Genomic DNA, 21,860 nt, shown 5'->3' with positions numbered 1-21,860 from the left:
CTCTGGCATGTACCCCATTTCTATGCGTAAGTAAATACATCTTAAAACTAACTAACTAAATAAGTAAATAAATAAATAAAAATTGACACATGTATGAGCAGTATGACTAACTATCATTTGGCAGACAAGAATTGTGTAATAGTTTCAGATGCAACCAGGTAGGGGAATATACATTTCAGGATTAATGCCATGCTATATCCTTTAACTGATTCCAAAGCATTTTACACATGTGATTTCATTTAATCTTCCCAGCAACCTTGAAAGTAGGTATGTAAAGCCATTGACTTGCCAGAGATCACAGTTAATAAGTGATGAAACCAGTACTTAAGCCCCAGAGTTTCTGCTCTATCCAGTTGCTTCCAAGCATTTTCCTCATCCATTTGGATCTTTCTGTTATATCAGAACAGGAGGCTGGGAAAGGACAGGAAGTGGGAGCTGCTCCAATTCCCTGCTTCTTCTGATAGAGTTGATTAAAGACAAATTGCTGGCAGAAATAGGTTTACACAAGTGTTTTCTTAAAGATTGAAAGAGTTAAAATACAAGTTTAATCTGAGAACATTCTTTTTCCACTCCTCTCCCCACTCTCTGAAGGTACCAGAAAGCAGCTGAAGAAGCAAACATGGAAAAGAGGAGAAGTGTAAGTATTCAGAACCCCAGGGCATGCGGGACTCCATGAACAGAGCCTGTGTGGCCGGCCACCTGCAGCCGCTGCGGGCTTGGGCTCCCTGACAGCTGAGCGGGCATTTGTGCCAACTGGTCTGATTTGTGAGCCATTTGCTCAGGAGGACTTGGCTTAGGCACAGGGGATCTTACTTTTTCACTGAGGTTTTCTTTTTGAACCACTTTTTCTTTCTTGAATTGAGTGAAGGACAGAAGGCCAAGTGCTTTGCCTGAGGCTAGTAAACTGGTTTACTGCTCTAGCTCAAATTAGAATACAGGGTTTCTTAGGCAGACATCTTTTTTCCAATTCAAATAACTAGAATTTCTGTATCTATGCAATTAAGTGGTAGCAGCTGTGCAGCTCTTGTTAGCCTCTGGGTTCTTTTTTTAAAGCAAACTTCTTGCCCCAGTCTAGTTAGCAAGTTTGTTAGCTGTAGGATTCATCAAAAACTGAAGATTCAGAACAAGCCCTCTGCTCATAACCATTTTCTACTCTCCCCATTGGCTCACTTTCAGCTGAGCTGGATAGTGTATTTCTTTTGAAATCTTACCAAGAAAAAAGCTTCATTTGGAGGAGAGTTCTTTAATTTGGCTAACATTACAAAAATATCCTCTTCACAGTTTTTAGTGCCTAACTTACTTAAATTAGTACACAGCATGCCCCTGTCAATTTGCTCTGTCTAAGGAGGTAATACTTTCTAAGTCCTTGGTTTCATTTTCCTATAATTCAAAAATGGAGTGAAAAGTTACCATCATTTCACTCAATTGCTTTTTTCTTTTCTTTCCTTCTTATCTCTCTTCTATCTGTTATTTTCCCCCTTCCTCCCCTGCTCCTTTTCCTTTTCTTTCATTCATTCATTTAGCAAATTAATTGTGGAGCACCTACTACATGCCAATACTAATATAGACTATATTTCTGTCATCATGGAGTTTGTTTTAGGGGGAGAGACTGGCAATAAAGAAACTGTGTCAGGTGGTGACTAATGCTGTGAAACAACATGAAGCAGGTAGGGCCTCCCTGGTGGCTCAAGGGGTTAAGATGCAGCTGACTGCAGCCACTGCAGCATGAGTTAGCTCCCTGGCCAGGGAGCCACCCACATGGCACAGCAGACCTCTCCTGTGTCACCCGCTGCTCCCCTCAGCAGTGTATTTCAGTCAATCTGCCTGTTCTATTCCCCACTCTGTCTCTGGTGAATTCTCTCACCCCTGCCTTTCTGGCCTGTACCCTACCTCTTATATGCATAAATAAATAAATCTTTTTTTAAAAAAATAGGGGCCTCCCTGGTGGCACAAGGGTTAAAGACACAGCACTGTCAAGCTATTGCCAGCCAAGGCAGCACTGAGTTCAATCTCTGGCTGGCTAGGGAGCTACCCACATGGCACAGCAGACCTCTCCTGTTTCGCCCACTGCTCCCCTCAGAAGTGTAGTTGAGTGGATCTGCCTGTTCTGCTCCCCACTTTCTCTGGTGAATCCTCTCACCCCCCTGCACCTCTGGCTTACACCACAGTTCTTGTATGCAGAAATAAATAATTTTTAAAAAATAATAAAATAAAATGCTCCCTGACTGTTTCCTCCCCCATACTCTGGCTGGGGACACTGGTATGAGTTTCCACCTCACAAATGCTTCCAGGTGATCAAGTAAAGTGGAAATGACAATTTTCAAGCTGCTTACAACAACATCAAGATTATTACTTTTTTATAGGGCGATTTTTTTGGTGATAGAAGATGACGTATACTTTTATTTCTGTATTTGTGTTATTATACAATGAATACACACTTACTATAAAAAGAGAAAAAAGAATTCAATTGCCCTTAGTCTATGATCCAAAGATAACCTGTTAACACCCTGATGTCTTTTCTTCCAGAATACTTTTCTGTTTATATTTCTAAATATACCCGTGTTTTATAAAATGGGGTCATGCTGTCATATAATTTGCTTTTGTCAGTCAAAAGCATCTTATTATGTTAACAAATATACTTGATCACATGATTTGTCTCTGAGGAAAGCAGTGTCCAGTTAGTGAGGCACTTTACCAAGCTGCTTTGATTCTCTGCCTCCAGCTGGGGAAAAGCAGGGCAGGTGAAGTCTGGGACCCAGGTGACTGGTCCATTGCATGGCAGGAGGCAGCACTCAGCCAAGGTGCTGCTATCTTTAAGGTAGCTCCAGCTTCCAGAGCTGTATCTTACTTAATTCTCTCTTTTCCAAAAAGAAAACGTTTTGTGCTTATTTTCTCTCTGACCTGTACGTGGTTCCTCCAATGCATAGCTCATCTATCAGTTAAAATTTAAATGCCAAAATCAAGCAGTTGCTCTTTGTTAACTTTCTTTTCCTGTCTTGGTGCTGCTTGATAGAGTGGCTTTCAGAGCATATTCAGAAGAGCAATAGGGTGAGACTTAATTCCCAATATAGCTGCTAATCCTGTTTAATTCTCCGAAGACTCTCAGTGTCCTTGATTGTCTGTCCTTTCTTTCTTGAAAGACAGGTGAGTCACAGACCACAGGAATGGAGGGCAAGAAAGAATTGGAGTTCAGGTCTTTTGGGAAGGTGGTGCTGCTCCATGTGTGTGGGAGAGCTTACAAAGTAGGGGACATTTCATCTTGCTTCATCAAACATGTTTTCTCATTGTGGAGCAACATTGGCAATGGCCAGGTTTTCAGTCTGTCTCCATATTAATTTGATCTGGTGAAAGTGAACCCTCTTGAGTGTGTAAGTTGGATCTTGCAATCAAGTGAGTGGTGGTAGTTCCTATGGAAGCTGGATATTTTCATCAAAAGGATCTGTAAAATCATGACTTTTCTTGTAAATGAGTTTTCTCATGTAGGTAAACATACAGCAAAGAGCAGAAAAAAGAGATTAGAGTCTTAGTGAAAATAAAGTTTGTTTAGCTATGTGTAAATTATGTTACATGATGAAATATGGTTTATGCAAATAACTGTAAAAGTCTGGTGACTTCTTAAGATTTGTACAGATAGTTTCCATCCTTGGTCTTACTGTCCACAGTTATTGGTATTGCATAGTTTCAGCTTTCCTGCATCTGTGCCTTATTTTAAAGGAAAAAAAACCCAGCAGAATTCACATAATTTTGTGGCATGCAATGATGAACTTTTACTGTACATATTTACAGTGTTTAAGTACCTAGTATTTTGCTTTTTCTTTGTTTTCCCCATTAATATTTGGATAAAAATCTCTTGTCTCCAATCATTAGATCTGGGCTCTCCTTTCTTCCCATTTTGTCCTTATAAGGCTATCCTGTTTTATCACTTCCTGCTTCAGTTTCTGACTTATTCTCTCTTCCCCTCTCCCTCTGCTGGGGTGGGTGCTTTCTCCATGTGGCAGGGCTGTAACTGCTCACGGCTGCCTGAAACGCCAGTGGACCAGGAGCAGCCTGGAGTTTTAAACTTTCGTTTTACCAAGACCAACATGTTTGAGTGTTTCAGCAGGCAAGTTATAACTGGCACTTATTTCTTGTTCTTCTAGAACACTGACAATCACCCCCAGCACTTCAGAAGGGGGATCCTAACTGTGCTGAAGAAGAAGTGGGAGAACCCAGGGCTGGAAACAGAGTCTCACGCAGACTCCCTGAGAAACAGCAGCGCTGAGGTCAGGCACAGAGGCGACCATCCAACAGCTGAAGTGGCACGCAGCTCTGCTTCGGGGACTGAAGCTGACCAAGCGGACCCACTTCCCTCCACACCTACAGTCACAGCGCCTCCGGAAGCCCTTCCTCAGTATCGGTATCCCCGCATTGAGGACGGTGAGGATCTCCAAAACCACTCACCAGAAAGTGAAAAAATGGAAAATTGGCTGGGAGAATCAAAGCATGAAATAGGAAAACCTGAAATCAGTGAAAACACAGAAGCTGCAAACAAAATAGAGAAATACAATGTTCCACTGAACAGGCTTAAGATGATGTTTGAGAAAGGTGAACCAACTCAAACCAAGGTAAGAATCGGGCGGATTTAAAACTTTGGGAATGCTACTTCAGATAACTAAAGAAATGCTACTTCAGATAACTAAAGAAAACTTCCAAATCTAGACAGTTTAATAGTGGCGAATATGTGGTGACTGTGTCTTTTGCTTCAAATCAGATGAGTTAATGAAACTTCACAAATGAATTATTTGCACAGATGTTAAGATTTATGAGTCTCTAACCCAATTTCATGTGAAATCAATCGCATGCTGAGATTCAAGTTAATATCGAGAAATAAAGAGAGTTTGATGTCCATTGGATTATGTGTTTTTGTATGCTTGCCCTTTTAATTTGTCTTCCTGTGCCTTTTGTCATTTGTAGCCTTGGGGGTTGGAATTACTGTTGAATCTCTCTCTGCTTGGACACAGCTGCAGGCTGAGTGTTAAGACCAGAGTTTAACATTAAGACTGAGGCTTAGTTGTCTCTTTGCTAGCTGAACTCCTTTTCTTCTCAATTTCCTCTTCTGTCCCATCCAACAAATGTTTTCTGTTTGCTAAAATCCTCTCCCAAGAAAATCAACGAAGATAGCCAGACTAGCTGTGGCCTTCAGGAGTTTTGACTTGCAAATGCACAGGGCTGCATTTTCCTACAACTGCAAATGAAATTTGATCCTTCATGTGGAGTGCAGACCCAGTCCCCAGAGGGAATTACTTAACAAGAAAATGAGTTACATATGCTGGTGACTTATAACACAATCCAGGGGCCGCAGAGCTGGTAAATTTTTCCAGTTTTCTCATATTTCCTGCATATCTGGCTTTGTACATGGGGATGGTATGTTACAACCGTCATTATAATGAAATAAACAGATCTGACAGGGAGCACAGCCATCAGATTCCATCTCCATGGGAAAGCCAAATTGTTTCAAACTAAATATTTGGCTCAGTCCCTACATTTATGAAGTAATGATATGAAGCATTCTTTCTGAGATATAAACTAGATAACTCATCCTCGACTATGTTTGGTATGATTTGGGCCATCTCTTCCCATACCTTTTAGTGCATTTTGATTTCCTGCCTAGAACATTTCTTGAGAGTGGGGAATCATCTGTTGGAGGGTATAGGAACAATTTTTAAAAGTTTGCACAGCTAGAACCCTTTTCTAGCTAACACTGAAACCAGTTGGCAAAAGATGTAACCACAAAGCAGTTTTATACCTTTTCTTTTATTTTTCCCTCGTGAATTTTAGCCCTCTAGGCCTCCCTACGCCTCTTCCCCTTTTATGGTCTTACTTAATTTTTTTTTTTAATTTAAATAGGAAGAATCTTAAATGGAAGGGGGGAAATGTCAGAGATCCTAAATAGAGAGGAAGGGGCTTTGTTGGGACTCAAAGCACCATTGTAAGTTTCTTCCTCAAAGGCCATGTTAGGGGCAGGACAGCTGATGTCACACCAACACACACACAGTGTGGATTCAGTGCAAAAAGCTAGTGCGTGTTGAGACTGGTCTGAGGTAGGAAATGACTGGGACTGCAGCAAACAAAAATGATGATTATATGTAAGAATCTGGTGAGAGACTTTTCTCATAATGTCTGGTGAGAGATGGGTCAGAACAAGCCTATCTCTTAGTAGCTGGTCAGAACCGAGAAACAGTCATATAAGGAAGGATCCTCCTACATCTTCCGTAGCACTTGCTGCCTGGCAGTTAACAGTATAGAAAGATGGAGGTGCTAACATTGACCTGGGCTTTTGGGTTACCTTTTTAAACTTCCTGATTAAATAGTCATTTGTCACTTAATGGCTAATTTAGGACGTGTAAAATACAGCTGCTCTTATTTCCAAATAAGCATCATCCAGGAAACAATCTAGTTTATTTTAAAGTTTTCTCTAGTATTTAAATAAAACTGTTTTAAAAATATTTTTCTATTTTAGGTTATGAAGTAATTAATCAGTTTGAAATTAAGTTATGGGGGCCTCCCCTGGTGGCGCAGCTGTTGAGCGCTGGGCTGCGAGGCTGCCTGCGGCCTCTGCAGCACTGGTTCGTTCCCCAGCCACCGGTGAGGGTCCCACCAAAAAAAAAAAAAAAGAGGAAATTAAGTTATGGTTATGTTAATACAATCTCAGCTTTAATATGGATAAGGCTTTAATCGGGAAAGTTACAAGATTTGATCTGAGAAATAAGGTAGGGACACTAGAAGCCCTTTTAGGAATAGGAATGCACACTCAGACATAACAAATTAGTACTTCAGTGAGACAAATGAATATATTAGCTACAAATTGTATGACTGATTCCATAATTGAATTTCAGAGAACTGAGCAGAATCTCAACTGATTCCTTGAGGAAGGAGAGTCTGGAGTTGTGTTTTCCTGAATCTTTATCAGAGTTATTTATAGAAAGCAAAGTTAACTTGCTTGAGTTCCACTCAGTTGTCTTGCTCCCTTTTGTTTGAGATGATTTCTGTTCTTGTCCACTTCCGTTCCTGATCTCTTCTCTGCCCTGTTTTTCTCTTTGCCTGTGTAGTCTTTTTTATTGTAAGACTCCAGTAGATGAACCCACAAATTGGATTCTAATCCTAAATTCTCTTAACCTCAAGTGTCAGCCCCCAGGTTTGCCTCTCAAATCAGGCATCTCTGTGAATACCCCTTAGGCACTCAAATTGAAGAAAGCTAAAAAAATAACCCATTACCTTTCCAATCTAATTATCTTGTTTATCTATTTACTTACCTTGTACATTACAATTTATTTGTTTATTCAATAGCATACCTAGTATGATTTCAAATTATCTTGTTTATCTATTTACTTACCTTGTACATTACTACCTTTCCAATCTAAACCTGCTCTACCAGAGGTGTACCTTACACGCACCATTTATCACATCTAGTCTGTAAAATTTGGAATCATTTCTTCCTTCTGCCTGCCTCTTCCCATTTTTAAGCTATCTGCATCAGTTCAGCCTCTGCACAGCTCTGATATAGGCCCTTCTGTACAATACCCTTGTTAAGCCCTTTCTGGCTTGTCTCTAGTATTCCTGCGGCCTCTCCCCATTGGCCTCTCATTTCTCCCCATCCATCCTCCATGCTGTTGCCATTTATTTTTCTGATTATAGTTGTAAATTATGTTTTTATTCCCTTGATCAGAAACTTTTGATGCCTCAGAATTAATCTGTAGTTAGTACTCAGGCCTTCCACAGTCTGAGCTCACCCTACCTTTTTTTTTTTTAAAGATTTATTTTATTTATTTATCCATACAAAAGCTGGGGTACAGGCCAGAGCTGCAGAGGTGGTATGTGTGTGTGAGAGAGAGGATTCACCAGAGACAGAGCGGGGAACAGAACAGGTGGATTGACTGATATACACTGCTGAGGGGAGCAGCAGGTGAGACAGGAGAGGTCTGCTGTGCCATGTGGGCAGCTTCCTGGCAGGGGATTGAACTCATGCTGCAGTGGCTGCTGATAGTGCTGAGACTTAACCCCTTGCACCACCAAGGAAGCCCTCACCCTACCTTTTCAATATTATAACCAATCTTATACTCAAGATTACTCCTCCTCTCTAAGTTATTCACGTAAGTCCCCAAATTGCTACCTTTTGAACTCTTACTCAGGATGGTTGAAGACTATGAAGTCTTTTCCTCAGTTTCTTTCAAATGGAATTAATTTCACTCCTAATGAGTTTTCTTTTGATTTCTCTTTGGGTACTTATAGCATGCATTCCTTAATAGTCAGGATTGAATCTGTATGCTCCCCAGTCTATAATTTTTTTCCAAGCCAAGGGTGTTTTTATTTCCCAGTGGTCAGCACAATGACTCAGCTTTTAGTGTTTATTTAATAAAGAGAAGAAAAGAAGCTTAGAACTTGAATAACTTATAAATGATGAGAATTCATTGAAAGCTATTCTTCACTTATTTTCTCCCTTAGTTGAATAGATAAGTTACTCAAGTTAGATGATTTAGTTGAACATGATTGTTCTAATTCCTATGAACAAATTTCTGGTGACTAATCAAGGATAGGAGGTAGTGTTACAGGGCAGGGAGAGGGGCACCCCAGAACCTCCAAACCTGTCTGTTCTAAATATGTTCTGCCATCCGCCACATCAAGATAAAACATACTCTAGTGACTATGACATTTAATGGAAAGGAACGTTAATAGAATTAGTGCACAACAAAGAAAGAAAGGGGAAGAATAAAGTTTCCAAATCAAACACCCAATTACCCATTCCCTTGTAGGTAAAATGCCCAGCCAAACAGGGTTGGCCCAAAGCAGGGCCACTGAGGCCTAAAAGCTTGCCTCAAGTCTAAAGCACCTTCTGGTGGGGACCCAGAGGAAGGGGCAGAAGGGGCCCAGACGTCTGGGACAGGAGGAGCAAAATCAAGATAAAAGCGGCCATTGTTAACCGCCCCACAGGTCTCTTACCCACATCTGCTTCAACCAGCCCAGGACCAAAGAGCAAGTGCAGCTTCTTCACTTGTCTCTCTCTGCTCCATGTGCCTCCTCCAGGTTTCCTTCTTGCTCTCTGCTTCCTTCTTCCTTCCTTCCTTCAGTCTTTCCAGCTTCTTCACCGCCCTGCTCAGCTCCACCTTTCCTGGAGTGGGGCAGGGAACCTGGAACCTCCCCTTTTCCTGGGGACCACCCTGTGACAATAGTGATGAGAAGGTAGTGATAGATTTGACCATATAGAAACAAAATTAAAACTATTTAATGAGCAGAATTAAAACTATTTAGAAAAAAACTTTTCTCCTTTTTCCCTGTCGTTCTTGGTTTATTTTCACCATGAGAGTTAGTCGTGTTTTAATTGTGTTGACTTATTTTATAATGCAAAGGTAAACCAGTACATTTAGATAAAATAAAAATGGAAGTTTCCCTGCCCTGTCCCTCTTGAACTTGTCAACTACTTGTCTCCCCTTAAACCCCTAAGACCATCAGCTTGTCTTAGAGTATCTTTTCCTCTTATCACCAGGATCATTATATGTATGACTGGCATCGAAACACCAACAAAATTTGCTGCAGTGGATAATATGAGAATAAAACCATCCTTCTTTAAACAGTCCAGCATTTTTGTGGTTTTTTTCTTGTATGTTCCTGGAAGTGACACTTGGCTTTATATTTAGCTTTACAAAACACGACTATGTAATATAATAGTATATGTATATTGGTATAGTGGAACAAACCCTTAGGAAATAAGGCAACTAAGCTAAAATCTGATCTTTGTTCATCAGATATTTTATCCGTAGCAAACTAATCTTTAATCTACATCAAAGAAACCATTTTTTATTTGTCTTCTTGAAGAATGTCCATTCGGAATCCTTAAATTGTTGAAAAAAATATAACATTTTCTCCTCACTTGGTTAGTAATTGTGTGTGTGTTTCCTTATCTTAGGAACTTATAACACAATGTTATCTTAATAAGAATTTTCTTTTTACTTAATGTCTTAAGTAAATTGCTTGGAATTATATTCCAAGAAGGATACAATTCTGAAAGTGTTCATAATTGGTTTTAATTGCATGATTCTAAATTATAACTAAATTATAATTTTAAGATGGGCTCAGGGAGGAAAAAGGTTTGAATAACTGTTAATATTACAGTGGGGTCTAATAAAGTCACTCAAATGCAATAGACTATATCTTTAATTTGCTTATCAGCACATCATAAATCTTAAATCAACACATTGAATCTCCAATAGATACATTGCTAGCACTTTAACTGCGGATAACTGATTTTGTTAAATAAACACAAAGGTTATCTTTTTCTGTCAGTCCCATCTTTCTCATATATTCTGTAAAAACTAATATTTGTTGATTTATTAAATTCACCTTTATTTTATAGCTTCTTCTGTAATTTCAAAATGTAAATAAGACTACTCAGCGATAATTATCTTTTGACTGAGTTCTTCCTATAGTGGTACACTTCTCTTAAAAACCTCACTCCAGTTAAATTTTTATTTTTTTTTTAATTAGTAACTCTTTGTATTTCTTTGGTCTTTGTGGTAAGATAATAATGGATTCAGGTGTAAAGATGCCAGTCAAGGAATTCTGGTCTTTTTCACTATTTATTGCCCTAAATGTCTGTCCTTGATATGCCAACTGGAGACCAAGCATATCTTTTATGCTGATTTTTATGCCAACTAAGTACTTAGCAGTTTCTAGACAATTTCATTAGAATAAAACTTGTAGAAAAGTAATGTCAGGGTAATAGAACATTTTGTAAGCAATGTTGGCTATGTTGGAGTTAGGAGAAACCAGAAAGACTTCATTTGCTCCCCAAATATCAGCACCTTTGTCTTCATGCTATTGAATTTGCTGCTGGATTAGGCAGCCTAGGTGTATATACCAGTGAACGTACTAGAGTCATTTCCTCTAGTCTTCTAGCTGATGGGTGAATTATATAGGTCCTATAACTAAGGGACTCTGGGCAGTTATTTAATTCAGTTTACACATATAGTTAGGATATTAAAACTCCTATTGTACAGATTTTAAAATTCCTGTTGTACAGCTGGAAACAGCTATGGTCAAAGGAGTTAACTGAGATACAATGTCATATGGCTAATTCGTCTCAGAACAAGAACTGAAGTTGTGGTGTGCCCCTTCTACTATATAACACTATCTTCGGAGATATTATAACTGTTTAAATGGATAAAAACAAGTGACCGTGGCTTTACATATCAGCACAGGCAAAAGTCTAGCAGTAGAACAGACAGAGTTTCAGAAAAGAGAAACAACATCTAAGGAAATCAGGGCAAATCTAAAATACCTTGGTAAACGTTTAGCTGTGCTCTCACGTTAGCTGTCTGTCTGCCCACATTTTATTGAGGCAGTGAAGAGCAGTACATTGGCCTGCAAGGGATTTGTAGTAGAAGTTTGTGCATTTAGAAGGTTTATTTATCTTATTGTGTAAGTCTTATCAAATTAGACTTATCAAGTTAGTCATCAAGTAAATTGGGGAAAGATTTAACTACCAATTTTGCACAGTAATATCTTTATCATTGCATAACTAATTTTTACATGCTTTAGTCACTGTGCTTACTGTTATATGTGCTTTATCTTTGGTTTAGTCTGTTTTCTATACAGACCTTCCTATACATCTTCCTATTTCATCTAATTATCCTTTCATGGTAATATGGCGTTTCATTCTACAGTTTAATCATTTCCCAATAACTAGGTTCTTTCAGCCTAATCAAAAAGCTCTAAGCATCTCAGCAGAAACATTTTGTTTTTAGTCTTTTTTTTTGTGGGGGGGGAACCATATAACTGAAGTGAAGTCATGATCAAAAGAGATGCACCTAAAAAGATTATACTATTTAATAGCACCACCCGCACAATCTGAGAACAATCCTCAAAACCTTGTCAGCATTCAGTTTTATCATTTTATCTATCTGTATTAATTTAGTAAATATTACCTTTTTTTTTTCTAGTTGTAAGACAAACACATAATTTTTGTAGAATACTAAGGGATACAGAAAAATGTGGAGAAATCACACCAGCTGTAGATAAGTGCTCCTTCTATGTGTATTGTTTTACTCAAGTGGACTGTAATTTTTTAAAGAGGGTTCCTGGAGACAGAAATGCTTCTCTTTCAGTATTTTGAGAAATTAAAGCCAAGTTTTATCTACACCCTCTTATCCTATGCCATCGTTCAGCAAAGTTCCATTTTTCCTGAAAACCATCCTTCCTCCCAGTTGATTTTGGAAGGGTGAGAGAATCAGAATCAAAGTTTGAAGATGAAGGCTTAAGGAAGTAGGTGAGAAAGGTAGGAGCCCCTCAGTAATTAAAGTGTTCAGAATCAGCTTTTAAGAGAAATTTTTCCTGAAAATAGGGATACAGGGCACAGGAAATCCTGGGTTTAAGTTGTAACCTAACTTATTTTATTTCTTTAAAAATATTTTCCAGAAAAAAAATTCTACAGACTGCTGACTAAAAGACCCAAACCATTCTTCTCTTATTGGTACAAGTATTTGGTTTATGGTTTCACAGAGAATATTTCAGGGGCGTTCACACTAATGAGAGTCAGCTGACAGGAAAGAGGACTTGTGGGGTGGGGTGAGGCAGAGGCCCAGCCTTAGGAAATTCCAGAAAGTAATCTTTAAAGTGTCTATTCTCTCTTAACAGATCATGATGATTAACATTCCCTCAGGTATCTGAGTAAAAAGGGTTGAAGTGTGATAAAAATGTGTTACTGAAGAGGATTTCAGTAAGAGATTGTTTTTCTTTCAGGGCCCCTCTGTTTCCTTGAGAAATATTGAAGGAAACCCCTCCTTTTTCCTGAACTTCAGATTACCACTTATAAAATGAAGATCATAAAATTTATCATAAATACAGCATAGGCAAAGGCCAGAGTAGTTGAGATCTTGTTACCCTTAATAATCAGTGGTTTGGAGGTGAAAAGGTACTGAAAGACACATTCAGGGCCCCTGGGAGCTCCCTAAGTGCCAGCTCATCTCAGAGCCACTCACTGTCGGTTTAACTGATTTCCAGAGACAGTTCTATTTTTTCTTTAAGACAAAATGGCTTGGTAGATTCATTTTTTTTAGTATTTGAGAAAAAATAATCAGAGTACCAATGCCCTCATGAACCAGAAGCCTTTTTTTTTTTAAAGCTCTTAATTTAACCCAAAGGTTTAAAAAGTTAGAACAGAAGGGAAATTTTATGTATCTAAAGTCAAAAAAAGCCTCTACCCTAATAGAACACTTGTTCTGGTTCTAAATGGCTCTGCTGACAGTCACACCAGTGCCTGGACTTTGCACAAGACAGGATGCAACTACAAGTACAGACAGAAAACTGAACTCTACTGGTTGTGACATGTGACACTCTTGGAATAATACTTGAACTTTACCTTTAACAGAATGTAAATATTTGAAACATTGCTCCAGCAGTATGAATGCAGGACCTATTCCTTTTTTGTTAAGAAAAGTGGGATTTCCAGGCTTTTCCCCTTTTGAACACTAAAAATTCTAATTTTTATAGTGATCATCTTACAGTGCAGCAGTATTTGGAATAAATCGTTGGAATTTCCTTTACTATAATGGTCAGATAATGAGAAATGTTTTAAAAACTAAACAAAAGCAAAAAATGTGACTATCGGGGACTTAGCCAAATGTAGGGGACTCAGGGCCTCCCCTGGTGGTGCAGCGGTTGAGCGCTGGGCTGCAAGGCTGCCCACAGCTTCTGCAGCGCCGGTTCATTCCCAGGCCGCCGGCGAGGGTCCCACAAAAAAAAAAGGGGACTCAGCCAATTTTCATATGGGAGGCTGCTCCCTGTTGTGTATTGGTGGTGTGTGTTGAGCCATTTGAACATGGTCAGTGTTGATGCAGCTGATCTGAAGATGAGGTGGCAAGGTTAGAGTTACCACAGCTTATTTGGGGTTTTATTAAAAATAGATTTAGTAGTGCAGTGTAAATAGAAAATCTGGCTGGAGATAAATAATATTAAATGTACACTGAATCTGCAAGAAACTCTTAATGGTGTGGCATAAGCAACCAAGCCTTGGCTCTGATTTCTGAAGTGACACATTTTATATCTCCAAGGGGAGAGAAGACAAAATAGAGAGTTCACAGTCTTAAACTTTATTGTTGAGTTTATTAGTCCTTTGAACTGAACGCTAATTACTAATATTGAATTCAAAAAGGTGTTTTATCTCCTGTCATGCTGGATATCAGAGATCCTACTTTAAGTTGTCTGAAAATAAATTGAGATTTGAATGATAGACTCTGGTTGAAGGGTCTCATTACAAGCTGAATAAACATGGCATACCTTCAGTGTACCATGTCTGGGAGCAATCTGTAAAACTTAAGTTACTTTCTCTTGAGTTACTTTTCTAGTCTTAAAAATTACGAGATTTACCCTAGGTCTGAGAGGTATAGGTATATTAATATTTGTAAAAATCACAAAATACTTTACAAAATACTTTTCTTTATATGCTAGAAATATATAGATGAAAAAGTCATGATCTCTGCCCTCAGTAAACTTTCAGTCCCTGTAAAGGGACACACAATAATTTGACCGGAATTGTAATGGAAGTGTGGCCAGATACCTTGGGAACACAGGAAGGACTACTTAGATTTCTGTAGGAGAGGTAGGGCAGGCTGTCCAGAGGGAATTGTGGCTCATGGTTTGCACTGAATCCTGCAGGAACAAGCATTTGCTAGACAATGGAAGGATAAAAAGTAATCCAGGAAAGCATTTACAATATCATGGACTTCACAGCAGTTTGCCTTTCCTGGAGGACAAAGGATGAGGAAGAGAATATTCAGTGAGAATAGCTTAGGGACCTGGTCTAGAACTGGTCTTCTGTAATATACTAAGCACTTTTTTTTTTTTTAAGATTTATTTATTTATACAAGCACTGGGTACAGTCAGAAGCGGGAGGGTGAGAGAATTCACCAGAGCCAGAGCGGGGAGCAGAGCAGGCAGAAGGACCGAAGTACACTGCTGAGGGGAGCAGCGGGCGGCAGGAGAGGTCTGCGCGCCATGCGGGACCCTCCTCCGGTGGCCGGGGAGCAGCCGGGGATCGAACCGGCACTGCAGAGGCTGCGGGCAGCTTAGCAACCCAGTGCTCAACCGCTGCGCCACCAGGGAGGCCCATACTAGCACTTTATTTATTTATTTATTTATTTTTTTTTTTAAAGATTTATTTATTTATTGCTTGATTGATTTATACATACATGCATACAAGCACTGGGTACAGTCAGAAGCACGGGAGGGTGAGAGAATTCACCAGAGCCAGAGCGGGGAGCAGAGCAGGCAGAAGGACCGAAGTACACTGCTGAGGGGAGCAGCGGGCAGCAGGAGAGGTCTGCGTGCCATGTGGGACCCTTCTCCAGTGGCCGGGGAGCAGCCGGGGATCGAACCGGCACTGCAGAGGCTGCGGGCAGCTTCACAACCCAGCGCTCAACCGCTGCGCCACCGGGGAGGCCCCCCCATACTAGCACTTTAGAGTTAATTCAAGGAGTGACTAGGGATCCTTAAAAGAATTTTGAACAAAAGAATGACATAGATTTATATTTTGGGATAATCACTTTGTATTACTTCAGATAATGGCAGTATCATAGAGACTTGATGGAAGATATAGAAGAATAGAAAGGTAATGCAGTAGTCCAGGGAAAGAGATGAATACATGAAGGAAGGTAAGAATGGGAGAGAGAAAGTAGCATAGAGAAGGCAAATAGCAGATTCTGCATCAGCCCTTGGCAATTTGGAGAGCCATGTTTTTGTCATCTGGGACACAAGGATTCCCCTCCAATGACTGTTTAATTACAAGACTTGCTCATTAAATTGGTTAGGCATGATCATTAGCAGAGAGCATTACCCATATAGTTATTTTTCCCTAAGCCCCTGTATAGAGTGCTTGATATTTATAATGTTGAAAACACATTCTGTGGACTATGAAAACTAATATAAAATCAAATCTCTTCTGGGTTTTATTTAAAAAGGAGATTGCAGGCCTCCTTGTTGAGCATTGCATCAAGAATTCCGATCATCTATACAAAGCCTAATGTTGGATTTTGTTTTCCAAACAGCTTCTTCGGACCCAAAGCAGAAGTACAGGTGGAAGGAAGGTCTCTGAAAACAACTATTCTCTGGATGACTTGGAACTAGGCCCAGGTAAATAGAGAGGTCCCTCCAAGTATGTGAAGTTCTTTAGGAAGGAATCATTGGTGCTGATAACTTTTAGCTTCAAAACCAATGTTTTAAAGGAAAAGTGGAACAAATCAAAAGGAAGGCTGCCTGTTGGACACATTTCCAAATTTCATTGCTCCCCACAAGTAGTTTCTTAGTATTTTTAATCCATACTAGTCAGTGGTAACCAAAGGGGACCTTTATGGAATCACCAGGAAAGTGCTACTGACAGTTTTGACTATGGTCACCTGTGGGTAGGGGACACCATAGATGGACAGAATCCTCCATCAAGATTGGTTGTTGTGTGTTACTAATGGTAACGAATCTTAGCTTTGGAAGTAAATTATTGTGTTTCAAAGGGAGCATATACAGGCACTTTACAAAAGAAAAAATAAAATTAATAGACACGGGAAAATCACCATCTACTCACCAAAGAAATGCAAATTAAAATGGCATTGATATCTAATGTTTTTCACATGTTAAACCAAAAATTTTAAATATGTCATACATAATTATAGTAAGGGTTCTCCTTTTCATGTTGGAAGGCAAGTGATTACCTTATAAATGACAGTTATATTCCTGATTTCTTTCTTTGTACTTTTACTAGAAGAAATGATTACATTACATTGCCATAGCCCAAGATTTTGACTAAACCATTCAAATCACATTTTATCTTCTAATAAAGCTCATTGTTTTATGCTTCCAGGTCAGCTGTCATCTTCTGCACTCAACTCAGAGAAAAGCGAGAGTCGGAGAAATCTGGAGCTACCCCGCCTGTCAGAAACTTCCATCAAGGATCGAATGGCAAAGTACCAAGCTGCTGTGTCCAAGCAAAGCAATTCCACCAACTACTTGGTATGTTTTCTGGATCATCTTTTCATTCACTCATATATCAAATGGTCACTGAGCACAGCAAAGAGAAATACCTTCCTGACCTGTGAGCCCTGGCTTCTTGCCTGTCCCTAGCCATAAACCCTACCCTAGTTTCATCATAATCCTTACCATGGTCTAATCCTGACTTCTCTTTCCTTATTCCCACCCCACTCATTTTTTGGTAATGTGACCATCTAGTCATGTCATAGATTGCCTATCTCTTTTAGTTAATCTTGTCATTGTTAAATAAATAGTATTTTATTCATATTAATAGAAACATTTATTTTATTTTGGTTTTTGAGGGAAGAAAGGTAGAATACGAAGAGAAATATCAGATCAATACTAACGCAGGGTGGGAGGTTATCGTTTTTTTAATTGATATATGTCATAGGGCATAAAAAATCACCATTTTAAATTATATAATTCATTGATTTTTCATATATTCACATGGTTATGTAGCCTCATCACTGTCTAATTCCAGAACATTTCCATCACCCTAGAAACACACCCCACCCCTGTGTAGTGCCTCCCAGCTTCAGCTCCCACATCTGGCAGCCACCATCTACTTTGTGTCTATTGGGTGTGCCTATTTCTGGATATTTCATATTAATGAAATCATGTGATATATGGATTACAAGGATACTCTGTAATCCTTATGATATAATGGTTTTTTAAGGAAATAGAATGGATAAGAAGAAGTGGCAAGAAATGACAAGAAGATGATATGCTCAGGAAGCACCAAAATTCGGTACTCTAAATAGAATGGAAGGTCTCATTTTACATTTTTTTAGGCTGAACTAGCAGACTGATACAACAGAACTAAAATAACTAAGTTATTTTAAATGGCATTAATTCATACATAACACACACATACACACACGTGTGTATATATATATATATATGCACACATACATGTGTATATCTTTCAAGCATTTGTTCCTTCTGAGAGTTCAGATTACACACTGTTAATCTCCTGATGTCCCAAACAACCGATGCACCACCAGGGGAGGCCCCTGATGTCCCAATTTTTAAATGAAGTCAAAAGAATGGTATTGAATTCCCTTTGTTCCTGGGCACTCTAAAACTGGTAATTAGAAATCATGACATGTATTCCAGGAGTTGAGCCTTCTTTCCCCCACAATATTAAAATATGCATTCTCTACAATATTCAGTATTTATGGATGGACCTAAGTCTTTGGGTATGAATAACTTCATCTTGATTTCACTGAAGTTTTAAGAAAAGATGATGTAAGTCTGTATAGCGATGTGGAATGTCACAGGGTCATTATTCACTATAAGGATAAAAATTAAGCAAATTTAGACTCCTCCTAGAAGGCAAGTCAGGAGATACAGCAAATAGGTCATCTGTGTAGCTTCATTCCCTCTAGTTATAGGATTTTGCTGCTTCCCAGTGCCCTCCTGGTATAACATTCCAACCCGGTGACTCTCTAAGTGGAAAAACCTGTTCAGTGACTTTTTTCTCTAACCTCCTAATAGAGTTTCCGCATTGCAGTTCTCCTGTGCTATAAATTTTAAGAGTTGAAAATTCTTAAGAATTCTTGTAAAAAGTAAGTGAATTTCTCAGCCCCTTACAGAGGATGGTTCTAACAAAGTACTCTTGTGGGCAGTGATACTGGAGGTTGGACTTTGAGATGGGTTAGATAGAAATGAGTTGCTGGGCAGTACTGGTGTATTCTGCAGTCTTGGCTGCCAGCTCCTCCTGAGATGTACCCCTATAGCTGTGTGCCCCCAGATGCAATTCCAGAGCTCAATCTGGAATCCCATACCTGAATAAGTCAGCACACTCATATCCCTTTCCTTGACCCTATTGCCATAAATTGTTATGTTTCCTCCCTAACCCTAATAAATACAGAGAACAGAAAGATACTAACAATACTAAATTACTAAGGAACAAAAAGTAGGAAATGTTCATATTCATATCTGATTTATATCTTAATTTATTTTGTTGGTTTGTTTTTGTTTTGCAGAAGCTTTGGGTTATTTGTATTTAAATTTATGTAGTTTTTAGATTTTATAAGTAACAGTCTCATCACCTTTTATTTATACTTATTTTTTAAATTTTTATTGAATTAACATTGGTTTATAATATTATATAGGTTTCAGGTATACTGTGTTATAATTCAACATCTGCATATGCTGCATTATGATCCCCATCAAAAGTCTAGTTTCCTTCCACCTCCATAAATTGACTCCTTTTGCCATAGTTACCTGTCCTTCCACACATTGTCAATTTAAATATTCTTGCCCTAAGCATTCTTCACAAAGAAATATGTGTTTATGCTTACTGCTTATAACAGTATTAGTATTAATGCCTGTTTTTTTTATGTTGAAGTTCTGTGATGAGAACTAGGATAAAATGTCTTTAGTTCAATGTATGAATTTTATGTGAAAAACATGCTTTTGAAGGGTTCGCAAAAAGGGCTTGCTTTATGGTATCATTAAATATAATTTTAGCTTTTTCATGTTTTATTAACATATATTCTTTTTATAGGAAATAAATGAAATTAATTTTTCCCTCATAATAGTAAATTTACATTATCTGAAATTTCTTCTCTGTAAAATGTGATTATAAGATCTACCTAACTTCAGTTTTTATATGTATACATCATCCTGTCTCTCTTTCCAGGCCGGGCATTTATATATATATGGTCAGTATATTTTCTTAATTATTCGCACTTTGGCATCTCCTTTCCCCTGCTCCAGAATGGTCTTTTCTGACAAAACTCACAAGCTTTGCATTCCCACAAGCTCTGCTGCCACAAGAGTGAATCACAAGACTGTGTGTGTGCGCGCGTGCTGATGTGTCTGTATTCTAATGAGCATCTAGTTAGACATGTGTACAAATATTTAACTCTGAGGTATGTGTCCACAAAGCCACTTTTGTCATTTCACGAGTCAGTAGGTTTTGCTTGTGAGAGTTAGAGGATTGATTTGACCTGAGATCTCTTAGGAGACTTTTTTTTAACATGCCAAGTTGACTTAATAGATGTGGTATGAAGAGACTAGAAGAGTGGTATGTCTTTTTTAGTTGAAAGATTATTTTTATTTTGTAGAACGAGTTGAGAGCCAATGGTGGTGAAATCAAAACCCATAAGTTGGAGCAAAAGGAGAATGTGCCTCCAGGTCCTGAGGTCTGCATCTCCCATCAGGATGGAGAAAAGGTGGGTTGAAAAGCCTGATGTCCAGTTGCCAAGAAAGCATGTGTTCTAAATTAAAGCCTAAATTAGAAGCAACTCTAACTGCAGACTGTAGAATGCCTGGGAATTTGCTAACAGGTGCCAGGACAGACTGTCAGTTTTTGCAGGTCACATAGTATTGGTTGGAGACCTCTGTGACTTATAACTGACCAAATAATGAACCTTCATCGGAAAATTCTTTTGCCCAGTAAATGCTCAGAGTGTATAGGCTAGTGATTTTTTTATTTTTTAAAAATATTTATTTATTTTTGCATAGAAGAACTGGGGTGTAGCCCAGAGGTACAGGAGATGAGAGGATTCACCAGAGACAGAGTGGGGAGCAGAACAGGCAGATCCACTGAAATACACTGAGGGAAGCAGTGGGCGAGACAGGAGAGGTTGTTGCGCCATGTGGGTACCTCCCTGACCGGGATTGAACTCAGGCCATTGCAGTGGTAAAGCTGAACCTTAACCCCTAGGCCACCAGGGAGGCCCGCTAGTCATTTTTTTTTTAGTCTGTTTTTATTAGAGATGCTGTTTTCAAATTATTTATATAGTCTCAATTTAATACACTTTATGCAAAAATATTTCACCCTTTCACTGAAAGTATTTTGCAAGCCAAACAAACCACTTCAGGACCTCCCTGGTGGTGCTGGGGTTAAAGTCTCAGCACTATGAAGCTTTCCGCAGCCACTACAACATGAGTTGATCCCTGGCCAGGGAGCTGACCCACATGGCGCAGCAGACCTCTCCTGTCTTACCTGCTGCTCCCCTCAGGAGGGTATTTCAGTAGATCCACATAGCCTGCTCCCCACTTTGTCTCTGGTGAATCCTCTCACCCCCTGCACCTCTGGGCTACACCCCAGTTCTTGTATGCATAAATAAATAAAAATAAACCTTAAAAAAAAAAAAAACCCACTCCAGAGAGTGCGGTGGAGTGGCCAGCCAGGAGGCAAGGGCACAGTGGGAGGCAGACGCCAGGCCTTTCTTTGACAAGCGGTAATGGCAGGGCCTTGACTTAAGCCTCACAATGATAATTCAAAGCACACTGAGCAGTTTTGTAAGGTCCCAGCTCGATGCCATGCTTTTGAAGAGGAATGGATAGAATGTTCACATGGAATTGGTGGTATTTGAGCAGAGAAAGAATGCAAGATAGAATTGCAGAATGTCACTTGAGCAGGAATGAAGCATCAGCTGAGTGCCATCAGGAGGCAGCAGGATAAGCTAACCAAGGAGAGGAAGTATACACACCTCCACCCCACCCCTCGGCAAGGAGCAGAGCAGCTGTGATGAATCAAGGTGGATTTTCATATTCTTTCCTCCACTGGAAAGTTTATTTACTGAAAACTGCTTTGTGAAAGTGTTTGAAAGTAAAGAACTGTTCCATTCAAAAAAACCCCAACCAAACTATTCCATGGTCTCGATCTATAAGAAAGCTGGTAGATTAAAGGGGAGATGAGTAGCAGGTTACTATCTTAATAAAACTGTGACAGCGTGCTGGGAGACAGTTGTGCTGGGCCATGGAAGCCCAGACTAAGGACACTTAACCTGACTTTCTCAAGAAGGTGATGTCTGAGCCAAATGTTGAAGAATGTATGGAAATAGGCCAAATATATA

General features: G+C 39.2%; 1 protein-coding gene across 2 annotated transcripts in view; it reads left to right on the top strand.

The window, feature by feature from the left end:
- LIMA1 (LIM domain and actin binding 1) overlaps window positions 1-21,860 on the top strand; it is a gene marked incomplete at both ends in the record, with an annotated part of 47,609 nt that overhangs the window by 10,019 nt on the left and 15,730 nt on the right. The window contains 5 exons of one of the 2 annotated variants that reach the window (XM_084255520.1): window positions 592-637; window positions 4,140-4,604; window positions 16,074-16,158; window positions 16,880-17,028; window positions 20,121-20,228. In XM_084255520.1, the coding sequence (XP_084111646.1) occupies window positions 592-637; window positions 4,140-4,604; window positions 16,074-16,158; window positions 16,880-17,028; window positions 20,121-20,228 (853 nt within the window). The remainder of the gene's footprint in view (window positions 1-591; window positions 638-4,139; window positions 4,605-16,073; window positions 16,159-16,879; window positions 17,029-20,120; window positions 20,229-21,860) is intronic. The other variant, XM_084255519.1, reaches the window with a different exon arrangement.

Source organism: Talpa europaea (assembly GCF_964194135.1).
Source record: "Talpa europaea genome assembly, chromosome: 15".
Classification (NCBI taxonomy): domain Eukaryota; kingdom Metazoa; phylum Chordata; class Mammalia; order Eulipotyphla; family Talpidae; genus Talpa; species Talpa europaea.
This window is presented reverse-complemented; position numbering and strand designations above follow the sequence as displayed.